Source organism: Miniopterus natalensis, chromosome 1, assembly GCF_054644295.1.
Source record: "Miniopterus natalensis isolate mMinNat1 chromosome 1, mMinNat1.hap1, whole genome shotgun sequence".
Taxonomy (NCBI): Eukaryota; Metazoa; Chordata; class Mammalia; order Chiroptera; family Miniopteridae; genus Miniopterus; species Miniopterus natalensis.
The window spans coordinates 97,578,921-97,591,146 of NC_142081.1; the positions used below are offsets into that span (position 1 = coordinate 97,578,921).

At 46.9% G+C, this 12,226-nt stretch overlaps 1 protein-coding gene across 3 annotated transcripts in view; it reads right to left on the reverse strand.

The window, feature by feature from the left end:
* The window catches only part of ARID3B (AT-rich interaction domain 3B), a 57,079-nt gene that overhangs the window by 6,601 nt on the left and 38,252 nt on the right, over positions 1-12,226 (reverse strand). For all 3 annotated transcript variants that reach the window (XM_087824315.1, XM_087824304.1, XM_016210522.2), the window contains 2 exons: positions 1,521-1,704; positions 38-318 (listed from right to left, as the gene is read on the reverse strand). In XM_087824315.1, the coding sequence (XP_087680441.1) occupies positions 38-318; positions 1,521-1,704 (465 nt within the window). The remainder of the gene's footprint in view (positions 1-37; positions 319-1,520; positions 1,705-12,226) is intronic.

Sequence of the window (12,226 nt, forward strand, 5' to 3'; positions counted from 1 at the left end):
TCCTCCCTCCTCCCCACTCCCTCAGGGCCCTGCAGACCTTTCCTGAGAGTAGCTGCTGGGGATATGAGAGAGTTGCTGGCACTGGTACCACTGCTGGAGCCCAGCCCAAGGACAGGGAAGCGGATCTTGGTTGTGGAGAGAAGGGCAGGTGCGGCCCTGGTGGCAGCAGCAGTGGCAGTGGGTGAGTAGCCGAAGAGGGAGGAGCTGTAGCTGGGCCGCCGGCCCTCCCGCCGGTTGCCATCAATGGCTGCCTGGAGCTCAGCTGGGGAGCTCAAGGCTTTCTTCTCACACTCGTAAGCATAGAGGTACTTCATGTACCTGGAGGGAAGGAAGAAAGCAAGGAAGAGTAATCCAAAACATGGCACCAGAAGCCACCCTGTCTAAGCTGCTGGGTCTGTGGAAGCAGCCTTTGTAGGCTAGCTTCTAGGACAGAGGACCACCACCTGGAGCGCCCGACAGAGAGAAAAGTCTGGGACTTCTGACCACCCTGGCCCAGGCTTCTCTAACTGCTACTCAGTTCTGAGCATGCTCAAAGTGGAGGTGTCATTCACTAAGGGAAATAAGGGACAACTCTGTTAATGCTTCATGGTCATCGTAGCATCTTTTTAGTGCCCTGGGAGAAATCAGGCCAGTGCTGTGACATAACTGTCCAGCTCCTGATCTCCTAGCCATCCCAAATCAGGCTGGTCAGACGGGCAATTCTTCCCATTGTGTGTCAGATGTCCCAGGAAGCAATTCTTTACCCAAGAACCTTAAAGGAAGGTTTGCTGCACTGGTTATAGCTCTGACCCACTTCTACTGGAACAGCTCCGATAAACCCCTTCTCCTTTCAACAAGGACATGACATGCTACCTAAGTGATACGTAAGTTGCTTATTCCATAGTCAAAGAACAACTTCCAGAGTGTTATAAAAGAAGAGAATCCCCTCTGGTCTTTATTCTCCAGCTGCTCTTGGTTTCACTGCTTCTATCAACCTTGTAATGAACTCAAAGGGTGACAAAAATCATTCACCAACCCCAGTGGGGCTTGACCGCCTGCCTTCTCCTGGGTCCCATGTTGTTGGGTAAGCTGAGTGTCAGATAGGAAGGGCCAGGCTTAGGGTGGAGGTGCAGTGTAGGAGACAGTGTCCTGGAAAGAGTGTGGATTTCAGGGATAGAGGCCCAGGTGGGAATCTCAGCTCCACCACTTACTAGCTGGTATGGCCTTTGCCAAACAATTTAACCTCTGAGACAGTTTTGGTCATCTGGAAAATGGGAATGAATCTACTTTACAGGGTTCATAGTGAGGTTTGAAGGCAACAAAACAGTGAAGCAGTAGCACACAGGCCGCTTGGGAAGTGCCAGCTCTCATCATTACTTTGGTTTACTGAGGTGATTCACCTCAGAAAGCTCCTGGTTGTCTCAGGAATCCCACTCATCTTGCTCACTGTACAATGGAATTTTCTTCCTTTCTCTCCTCTAAGTTAAAACATCCCCTTTCTCCAGTCTCAGCTTCCTTTCCCTAAGGCCCTGGCCACTCACTGGGTCCTCAGGGTAAAGGCAGCACTGGTGATGGATGTGGGCAGGTTCAGGCCTTTGGTGATCTCCCTCCAGATCTTCTTGTTGATGATCTCCACCAGGCCCCCCTTCTCTGTCACCAGCTTATACAGCATATACAGATCTAGGATCTGCTTGGCCATGATAGGGATTCGGTTGATAGGGGTCCCTGTGATTGTCCAAAGAGAGAAATAGAGAGTTACATCATCCTGAAGCAGAAAAAAAAAAACATTTGTGCATGCCCACTTTTTGTTCAGTTGAAAATATGTTCACTAAATCTGCTTAGAAGTATAATTTAACTCAAACTCCCAAAGCCTGGAAGCTATCAAAGTAGCTGTCACTTCTCTTGGGATGAACAGAAAGACAGGTCCTACTCACAGGCTGTGTGGCCTTGGGTAAAACACATAGCCTCTCTGGATATATTTTCCCATCTACAAATAAGAGGGTTGGATTACATTTTTTTATTTTCCTAGCAGTACTGAGTCCAGACTCTTTCCTAATGATGTGGCAACTCACTCATCTGCATCCTTCATGCACCAGTCAGACCCCTTCTCAAGGGAAGCTTCCCCGACTCCCCTGATGGGATCTCCTGCCTGGCTTATCCACCTGGATAACTGCCTGCTTCCTCCTCTCCTGCTGCACCAGAGAGAATGGGTTTTTCTCTCCTGTGTCTCCACCTTACCAAAGGAGCTGCAGGAAATACAGGTTTCCAGGGGAGTAAAAAGCCACTCAACAATTCTCTCCTCACTAATCACTCCACCCCATCCTGGCCTTTGAAAGGGAGGGGAGGGTCAGGGCAGCTTCCGCACCCTGGCCCTGAAGGGAAGTGAGAGGAGCCAGAGCCGTGACAAGGAAACCTGGCACCGAGCAGCAAGGCCCACTAATGAGCACCAGGGGATGCAGGGAGGGTGGGGCCAAGTGCCTTACACAGGCACTAGTCAGGAGGTGTGATGGATGACTGTCATTTGGCAGTCTTCCGATTAATGATCTGGAGGTCAGAGGGGAGAATTCCAAAGAGAAGGGTCACGGTCCAGGGCAGGGCTTGAGACTTGTTGCCTTTTAATGGCAAACTCCTTATACTGTACACAGGCTGCTCCTCCTCTGGCCTACTGTCCCCATCTCACTGACTGCTTAGTAGATATTAGGCCAGCCTGACTAGAGAAGGGCTATTTGTTTTGGCTTGTCCTGCTTCTTTTCCCTCAAGGAATGGCAACCTCTTCTCAGCCCTGGAATGTTGGCCTCATCAGCTCTTTTATAGGATAATTCAAGCCAGAGAATAGAGAGAAGGCTCCCACATTTATGAAGAGGAAGCAGCGTAAGCATGAACAAGTGGGACTGCTATGGCAAGACCAGGCCTCTTGGGCCTTTGTCTTGACCAATTGGCCTTTGGAGGATCAAGGACAAAGAGGTCATAGAGTTAGACTCAAAGGCTCATAGGTAAACTCTCAAGGACTGCTGGTATACTCCTAAGACACAGCTTGTATGTTGGTTAACTTATTCTCTCTGTGGCATTCTGGACAGTCAACTTTACTCCTGTCATAACACAAGAGCCAGATGCAGCAGAACTAGCCTCCTGGCAGGACACGACTAAGGTCCATTTCCTTTTGGAGGCCTGTGTGCCTGAGCACACTAAAGGCCTTGGCAAGTTCACAACCTCCATAGCACTGCCTCAAGACTCTAGGAAGACCACTCCCAAGGTCCCTTCACACCTTCACATAGGCTCCCTAAGCTCACATTTCCAGAAGCTTCCAAAACATCTTCACATGTGTGACCTGCTCACTCCAAGTCAGAGAGTTCATATCGAGCTCACCTTTACTTACCCCCTAAGCTAGCTCCCTTTTCCCATTGCTTCCTTCTTCCAACACCACACCATTCTCTGAGGTTTTAGGCAGGAAGCTCAGAGGCAGCACTGACTCTTCTTCTCTCCTCTATCACCAAACTTTAAGTTGTTAGGAAGCTAAACTGATTCTTCCTTTGAGGTACCTCGCAAAGGTGTCTCCCTTTCCAGCCTGTAGCCACCACGCTGGACCAGGCCCTCACTGGCTCACAATTAGATTCCTGCAGCAGCCTCTTATCCATGCACTCAACTTGCAAAACACTTTCACCACATTACCTCCTTGTTTAAAAACTTACAAAGACTCTTATTGCCTACCTACCCCACCCCACCTGTTCAATCTCATGACCAAGTTTCCCAACACCCTGTAGAAGATCAAGTAGGAACTATTTCCAGCACGTATCAACCACTCACTCTCCAATTAGTTGGGTCTCCTCACTATCACCTTCAAAACCTAGTTCATTTCTCCTCTAGCTTTTGTTTTGTGCTCTCCCTCCTCATCAAGACTAAAGCGACCTGCCTCTGCTCAAACCCTCCCCACACTGGCCTTCAATGTTCACTGCCTCCAGGAATAATTTTTTAACTATCTCAGTTCATGTGGCTGTCTTCCCTTTCAGAATTTCTATTATAAACCCTCCAAGTTCAGTAAATAATTACTTTCTCATTGTTTTGTATATGTTCATCTGGTATCCCAGGAGGACTGAAGGCAGAGATTGTTTTGTTTTTTCTTCACCATGGCTTGAATACTATAATGTTTAATAAACTAAACTACCATGCAGATGGGGAAAAAAAAGCTTCTCAGAGTCAAAGAAACCATATCCATGGTAACCCAACTGGGAATCTCCACTAGCTTTAAGTGTTTAATGCTGAAGGAAGTCACCTTCCCCACTCAGGCCCTAACAGGTTCATTATGAAACAGACTAGGGAACTGAGGCCTAGAGTGGTCAAGTTCTTTGCATCCAAATTCCATAACAAGATGATGAGCAGCAGAAGAAATGGCCAAAGAATTGGAGATTTTGAGAAGGTAAAGAAAACATAATTTCACTCAGTGGGGACAAAGAGAAGGGGAAACGGCTGTTAAAGAGGCGAAGTTGACTGGGTCTGTGATGTATGTAGAATAGGCATTGCCACCAAGCAGGGCTTGTCCAGCTGACAGAGTGCTGTCCTTCAGAACAGTCACCTTGGAAAGTCAGCTAACATGGAGTTTTGGAGCTCCATCTGTGAATAGCTTTTAGAGTTTGCACTATTTTCATGAGTCTCTCTAGTGGTGTTTAGTCAAACGCAAAGGGTGTATTTTACTTTTAGAAGTGGCCATACATGGAGGCAGGCCAGTAGAATAGGATGAAGTGACTGTTTATACTGATTTTGTTTGGCCACAAACCAGGAGACTTTCTTTTTCCCCCTTCTTTAATATTTTTTATAGATTTCAGAGAGAGGAAAGGAGAAGGAGAGAGAGATAGAAACATCAATGATGAGAGAGAGTCATTGATCGGCTGCCTCCTGCACACCCCCTGCTGGGGATCAAGCCCGTAACCTGGGCATGTGCCCTGACCGGGAATTGAACCATAACCTCCTGGTTCATGGGTCGATGTTCAACTGCTGAGCCACACCGGCCAGGCAAGAGATTTTCTAGTGTGGTTCAAACTGCTTCTGAAAGCCAGCTCCCCAGAGAGGAATTGTAAATTCACTCTGAACAGTCACTGCACTAAAGGTCTAGCCATCTGAGATGGATGGCTTCTTTCAAAGACAACAATGTTATAGATGTAGAAATTTCACTAAAAATTCACCTTTTTACAGTCACAAGGAGTGTGACTACATTAGGCTGAGAACTGTTTGGGGGCAAAGGACTTGAGAGGGCAAGGAAGGGGCAAAGTGGCATTTGAAGTCAAGGCTGTAAACCTAACCAAAAGTGACCTCCTCCCAGCATCTCCACAAAGAAACCACAGGCTCAGGGTGTACTGGAACCTTGGTGGTGGTCCCCGCAGTCCTGCTCTGGCCCAGCCCTACTATGGGCATATGGGGATCTTGTGTTCCCTCACATGGGCCCGTGTGGCTCCAGAGATTAGTGCATGAGGGGAAGGAGAGCATTCTTTGTTGCGGCTGACCCTCTGCAAAACAGCTAAGAGTAGCTCCCAGTGCAGGTAGATACTGTGGAACTGTGAGAAAACAAAGCTGAGTCTATTCCAAACACTAGCTCTAGACAACAGTCTGGTTTTCCCACGTTATCCAGATAATCCAGACACAAATCCTGCCCTGGCTTCATTCTCCTAACAACTAACAGAGAGGCAAGATCCTCAGGCTAGTCTGTCTCTGCAGTCTGCTCTGTGCCTAATGGACCTGGTAGCCATCTCCTTTGTCCCAAGGAGACTCAACTATGACAAGAGAGGGGGAGAGTCCTTTCAGCTGAGTTTACCCTGCCTGAATAAAAGAGAGAACGATACATCATTCTGGGGTGGGGGTGGGAGAGTGACATATTCATGCCTCAGTTTCTCCATCTGTGAAATGAGTATTTTGGATTAGATGACTTTCAGTTCTAAAGTCCTATGGGACTATGAATAAAAACTTAAAAGTGGTAGTTGTGGTTATTACCAAAGGGAGGGTGACCTGATTTTAGGAGTTTGCCTGAAGTGAAATAATGTTACCAAGTCACCTAGAGATGGAGGGTTTGGGACCTTCTGTTCAGGGCTTTGGGTGGCTTAGGACCATCTGTGAAGTTCAAGGCCATAAGCAATGGTTCTTTCCTCAGCCTTAGGGGAAGGGGTGGTCTCAGGACTGCTCTCTGGGCTGGATTACATTGGAGTATAAGTAAGAAGGCTCTTCACGTAAGAGCAACCTGCCTAGAGCCAGGAAAGAAGCAAACAGCCACTGCAGAGAGCTCCTTGCAGGTCACTAGCATTGGCCTTGCTGGAGGCTCAGTCAGCCCCAAGTAGCCTCTCAGAGGGTGTATGAGCACCTGATGGGGAAGCCTGTGAACTGTCAGTCATTACTATCAAAGCAGGAGGCAGGATTGAGAGTAATTAATCATGCTCCCTCTGACAGGAATCCAGGGCCTTATCAGTATCCTGACCCCAAGAAATGTTGCTGCTCTCCAGTTCCCTCCTCAATAAAGGAGACTGACAGTCCTAACAAAGAGGCCCCTTATCAGATTTCAGTCAGGGAGCCCAAGGCAGCCCAGGGGCAGTGTAGAAAAGGCTTTTATGAGGCCCTGGATGCAGCGAGACTTCTAGGTTTTAACCCTTGGTTGTGGGAATGCTTCTGGGCACCAGCATCAGCAGGCCAAAGATGTGATAGAAGCTTTCTGAGCAGATGAGCCAAACACTGTTCCCTGGCACTTTGCACTCCTTCCTACTACTCAGACTATGAAGACAGAGCTACAAAGATGGGGATGGTGGGAGTACGGGAGGCCATGTCTTCCCCAGAAGAGAATGGGCACTTTCCAATGAAGACCAGAAGCAATGAGGGAGCAGGGACCCCAGTCAGAGTCACATGGCTGCTTTCCTGCCTACTGATCAGGGGTGAGGGCCCAGGACCCAGGTGTAGCCCTGCCAGGGACCCTTGCTGCTCTTTCCTGGCATTGAAAAAGATCATTATTCATTTCCATAGCCCATCAAGAGAGTGGGGAGGCCAACTAGGGAGCCTGGAAGAGTTAAGATCCATGTTAAGAGGGTAACGTGCACAGGCAGACAGGCAGGCAAGCAGGCTTTCTGCATGTTCCTCTGCATATTAATTCTTAACCTGCTCTAGTCCTGCTCCCCAGAAACAAGCAGAGAAATTACTGGTGAATCACCCTGATTTGTTTATGTTGAAAATACCTGCCTCCAGGAAACTGAGCAGCGGTGTCTGGTGGTGAGCAGTGCAGTGTGAATTTGACCATTTAGCAAGACAGGGCAGAAGCCAGGGTGTACAAATATCCTAGAAATGGGCTGATGCATACCGTAAACCTTCCACCTCTGATTTCCCAATGAGTGGGTCTATTGACATACAGTATAGTGCACTCATCTTAAGTATATAGCTCATTTGTATTCTGTGTACACCCCTGCAACCATTCCTCACATAAAACACAGAGTATTTCCAGCACCCAAGAAAACATCTCTCATTCCCAATCAAGACACACTACCCACCCAGCACCCTGCCCACCCAGGAGGTAATCACATCCTGACATGTATCACCACAGCTGATTTTCTACAGCTTTAACTAAATGGACTAATGTAGTATATATTCTTGTGTCTATGAGAGTCATCCCTGTTGGGTACAAGAGCTCATTCTTTTTACTGTTGTGCGAATTCCACCAGCAATGTGATGACGCACCATTTATTTATCCATTCTACACTACTGGTGCACATTTGAATTCTTTCCAGTGTTTGGCTATAATGAATACTCTTACATGTGTCTTCCGGTGAATATAAGCACTTATTTCTGTTGGGGGTACACTTAGGAGCAGAATTGCTGGGAAATAGGGACAACATATGTTTAGCTTTAGTGAACACTACCAGATTGCCAAAGTTGTTATGCACATTTATGTTCCCACTAGCAATACGTGGGAGTTCTGGAGGCCCCACAACCCCAGAGGCTAATTTGAAATTCATCGCTCTTTTTGATACTTTGGCTTAGATTAATTGCCTCTGGGTGAAGTTCAACAGTATGTGCAATGCGGTATTCTACTATGGCTGATAATAAAATTATGGTTATGACTATGCTGTCACCTTCTTTAAAAACTGTGTTCAAAGAAGTTGGCCAAGGAGTTAGAAGAACCACCAGGTCTTCTCTACTTTGCTGCTGATCAACAGACCTGCTGGTGTCTCCAGGAGAGAGTGGAAGGCTGGCAGGGGAGAGGCACAACTCCAGGGCCTTCTGGCCTGAGCAGTGCATAGCTGTCTGAGCTTCTGTTGCCAATTCATGCCACTAGCTTCTCAAAACCCACCAGATTTTCCCACACTGTAAGTGAACCAAATCCTCGCTTCAAACTTTCCCTATACCAACCCTTGGGCAATTTACTGAATATTAGCTCATCTTGGAACAAAGGAGACAAAACTATCAACCCAATTTTACCAAGTGCTAGAAGTACCAATAAAAGATTTTGAAGGAGAAGCTGAATTTAATTATAAAAGTGGGCCTTTCAAAAACCAGGATCCCTTCCCACTATCATAGATAACTGGGTAGTTATAGGGCATTAAATAACTACTAAACCTGAGAAAAGGAGGCGCTGTCCTCCTCCGGAGCATGCCTAAGGTGTTCCTGTTTCCCTCCTCTTCCCTCGAGGCCTATTAGCTTTACCCTTCTCTCCCTCTAAGCTCCAAGGGCCCTACTGTTGCCTCTGTAACTTGTTCCCTGAGTCCATTTCTTCTACAGCTTGCTTCTTCTATTCCGTGACTTTAAATAAACTTTCTCTTATAAAATAAGCACACAACAAAACAAATGTGGAAAAAAGAAAAACAGAACATCAGCACTAGTTGGATCACCTGGGGAGAGAAAAAGATCAGGCCTCTGACAAAGGGCTAATCCTGAGACAAAGATTTGCATTTTAGACTTTCATTTGGGGATAAAGTTAGAAAATGAAGCCCTAAAGCCTATTTCATCTGACAAAGACAACATAATTTAGTCTATCAGGAAGAGTGTCCACAGAACAGACCATTTACTGCAAGATACGAAAAATATACAAGAAACTGCATCCACTGAAAGGCAAAGCAATATATGTCATGAACATTTCCTTGCCTGAGATGGACAGATAAGTACACAACAGAAGGAAAAACACTCAAATTGCACTTTGAGGCGGACCAAGCCCTTTTCCCACAGTAAATTCTTTGTATATACATATCAAAAACAGATCCAACAATCCACTTGGGAAAACCAAGGTCAGTTTGCAGCCTTGAGCAAAACTGGTGGAGGAGGAATGGAGGTTTTGACAAAACTCTTCCACATAACCAAGCAGTTCTTTAGCCTGTTGTGCCCAGCTAGGGAAGGGGCTTGAGAGGACAGCCTTACTTGTGGGTGCTCTGAGTGTGTGCAAGATCCTGCTGGTGGGGGTTCTGTCTCCTGTGCTAACCCTAACCCACCCCATCCTGCCTTGACAGATGGCAGCCTCTGTGCCACCGTGAATCTGCCCTTCCCTGAGAAAGAGGGCTTGCACAAAGAGTTCTGCCCTGTTAATCAGCTATTATAGCAGCCTGTGGAGACAGACCAGCATTCTCTGTAGGAAGACTGGAGAAACAAGGCTTATCCACTGCTGGCGCTACAGGCCCAGTTTCACAAAGGCAGCGCAGAGAGGAAAAGAGCACTAGCCTAGGAGTTAGGAAACCAAGTGCTAAATCTGCTCTGTGGCCTAAGGTAAGTCACTTAACCTGGGGGCTGGTTCTTCATTGGCTAAGTGATAATCTTTGGTCTCTCTACCCCACAGAGCTGGAGCTGTAGGGAGCAGCAGATCAGATAATGGGCTGAAAGGGTTCTGTAAAGTGCATGGGATAATAATAAAAACAGCAAAACCATTGTCCTCTTCTGATGAGTCCACATTAGGGAATTCAAGGAACAAACCTTTCTTCTTCACTGATGAAGGAAGAATGGAATTGTTTATAAACCTTTGCTTATCAGACTTCCAAATTAACACCACCACCCCCTTTTCCTCCTGGAAAATCCACCAGGGAACGCCACCTCAGAAACCACACACAGTGAGTTCCATTAGCCACAGAATTTTATCTACACTGTTTGGCTTTAGTTTTGGCAGAGAAACTTGTATATTTTACACACGCATGTGCAGGAGGCAAAAGGTGAGCAAAAAGGAGTACCAGAGTACTGAAATCTAACTATACTCATTCTAGAGAAACACTTGGGGGAGCAGAATCAAGGCAAATTGTTTAATTCAATCTGGTATCAGTCAACAAAAGGGAAAACACAGCAAGAAAAAGGGAGAAACATTAGGTCTTGAGGATCCTTGGTCTAGGTTTATTTTTTAAAAAAAATTTTACTGATTTTAGAGAGAAAGGAAGGGAGAGAAGGATAGAGAGAGAGGAACCTCGATGAGAGACATCACATTGATTGGTTGCCTCCTGCAAGCCCCCCTAATAGGGATTAAGCCTGCAACCCGGGCATGTACTCTGACCGGGAACTGAACCGACGACCTCTTGGTTCATGGGTCGATGCTCAACCACTGAGCCACGCTGGCCTAGGTCTAGTTTTGACACAACTATTTTGATAGAAAATTGCTTTAAAAAGATTTTTTTTTTTGGTCATCAAGGATTGGTCTTCCCTGTTGGTAGCTCAATAGACACAATCATGGACACATAATAGAGAATACAGAACTTGGAAGAAACTTCCAGATTAACTTCAACTGAACCCTCTCATTTTATATATCAATAAACCATATCCCCCAGAAAAGGAAAGATTTGCTCAAGATCATGGGGAAGGGTGGGATGATAGCCTTGACTTTATACTTATCAGAGGCAGGTGGGAGATAGTGAGCCCAGCTGGGTACAGCCTAGGCCTCTTCTCAGGCTCCTTCTAGGGCAGGTTGCTCTGTTGCAGGTGGGGAAGGGGTCACCAGGGCACAAGTTACCCAGCTCTGGCCTAGCAACCAAGGTGCCTGGAGCTGACAGGCCCATATGTTACATTCAATTTACCCAAATGCATTAACAAGCAAAAGAGCCAACACAAAGCAGCAGTTACAGCCAGAAACCTCCTGATGAATATCAGGTTCATCACCTGCAGTCCTCTGGGGAAGTGTGGTGTGTGCTGCCTCCCTCGGAGCCCTGTCCACTTCCTCTGAGGTACAGCCTGCTGTGTCAAGGCTGCCCAGCCCCATTCACAGCCCAGGACTGCGTCACCAGGCCTTTCAAACTCAGGCAGTTTTCAGTGGCTCCTGTGAAATCTACCACTTATTCTTCATATTAGCTCTGGAGGATGACCTGCTGTGGAGGTCTATAAGGCTTTTCCTTGGGCCCAGCTAACAAGATCTGGCTCCTGAGTGCCCCAGACACTCCAATTTGAGAGTGACAAATAAGTCACAAATGTCTAGGAGCCCTTGGTTTCACCACTGTATGAAGAACAAAGAGAGCAAAAGTGCAATCCGCTCCCAGCCCTCTTGAACAGCCCACTCTAATTCAGATGATCAAACAGGAGTTTGCAAGGGAGATCACTGAACTTAAGGGAACAACTCCGCAATGTTCCCCTGCCTCAGTCTCCCCTCTCCAGCCTAATTATACACTGTTCACCACGGCAAGTGTCCTAAAGGCCCAGTTTTGGTGACACCCTGTGTTTTAACTTCAATAACTCCACTATGTCCATAGCCGGGAGCGCTAACTTCTTGGCCAAACATGGCTCTTCTGTCTGGTTACAACTGACTCATCCAGGACAGACAAGGGTTCTTCCAGCTGTGCTTGGGCCATGTACATCCCTGCATTTCTGTCTCCACCTGTGTGGCTTCCTCCATTCCCATGACCCTGACATGTTGGAGCTCAGTTCCTCTCCAAGGCTTCCTTTGCACACACACCATCCCAGGATGGGGGCCCAGCACCCATGTCTGTCTGGCATTCAGCCACAGAAGTGGCCCTCGCAATATGGCTTGACACAGGCCTCACCACTCTCAGATACTGCTATCTGAGTGGAAGTAAGATGGTTTCCATAAAGAGTTGATCTGCAGAGGAAATTTTAGATCTTCACCCTCTTTCCCATCCTTCTATGACAGTGGTCTCATCAGTAGGGCAATTTTGTCCCACAGGGAAATTTACAATACCTGGAGACATTTTTTGGTTACCACAACTGGGGGAGGGTACTCCCACAACAAAAAATTATCCAGTCCTGAAAGTCATATGCTAAGGCTGAGAAACATTATATTAGAGCAATTAACAAGTAGCAAAACTGACTCATC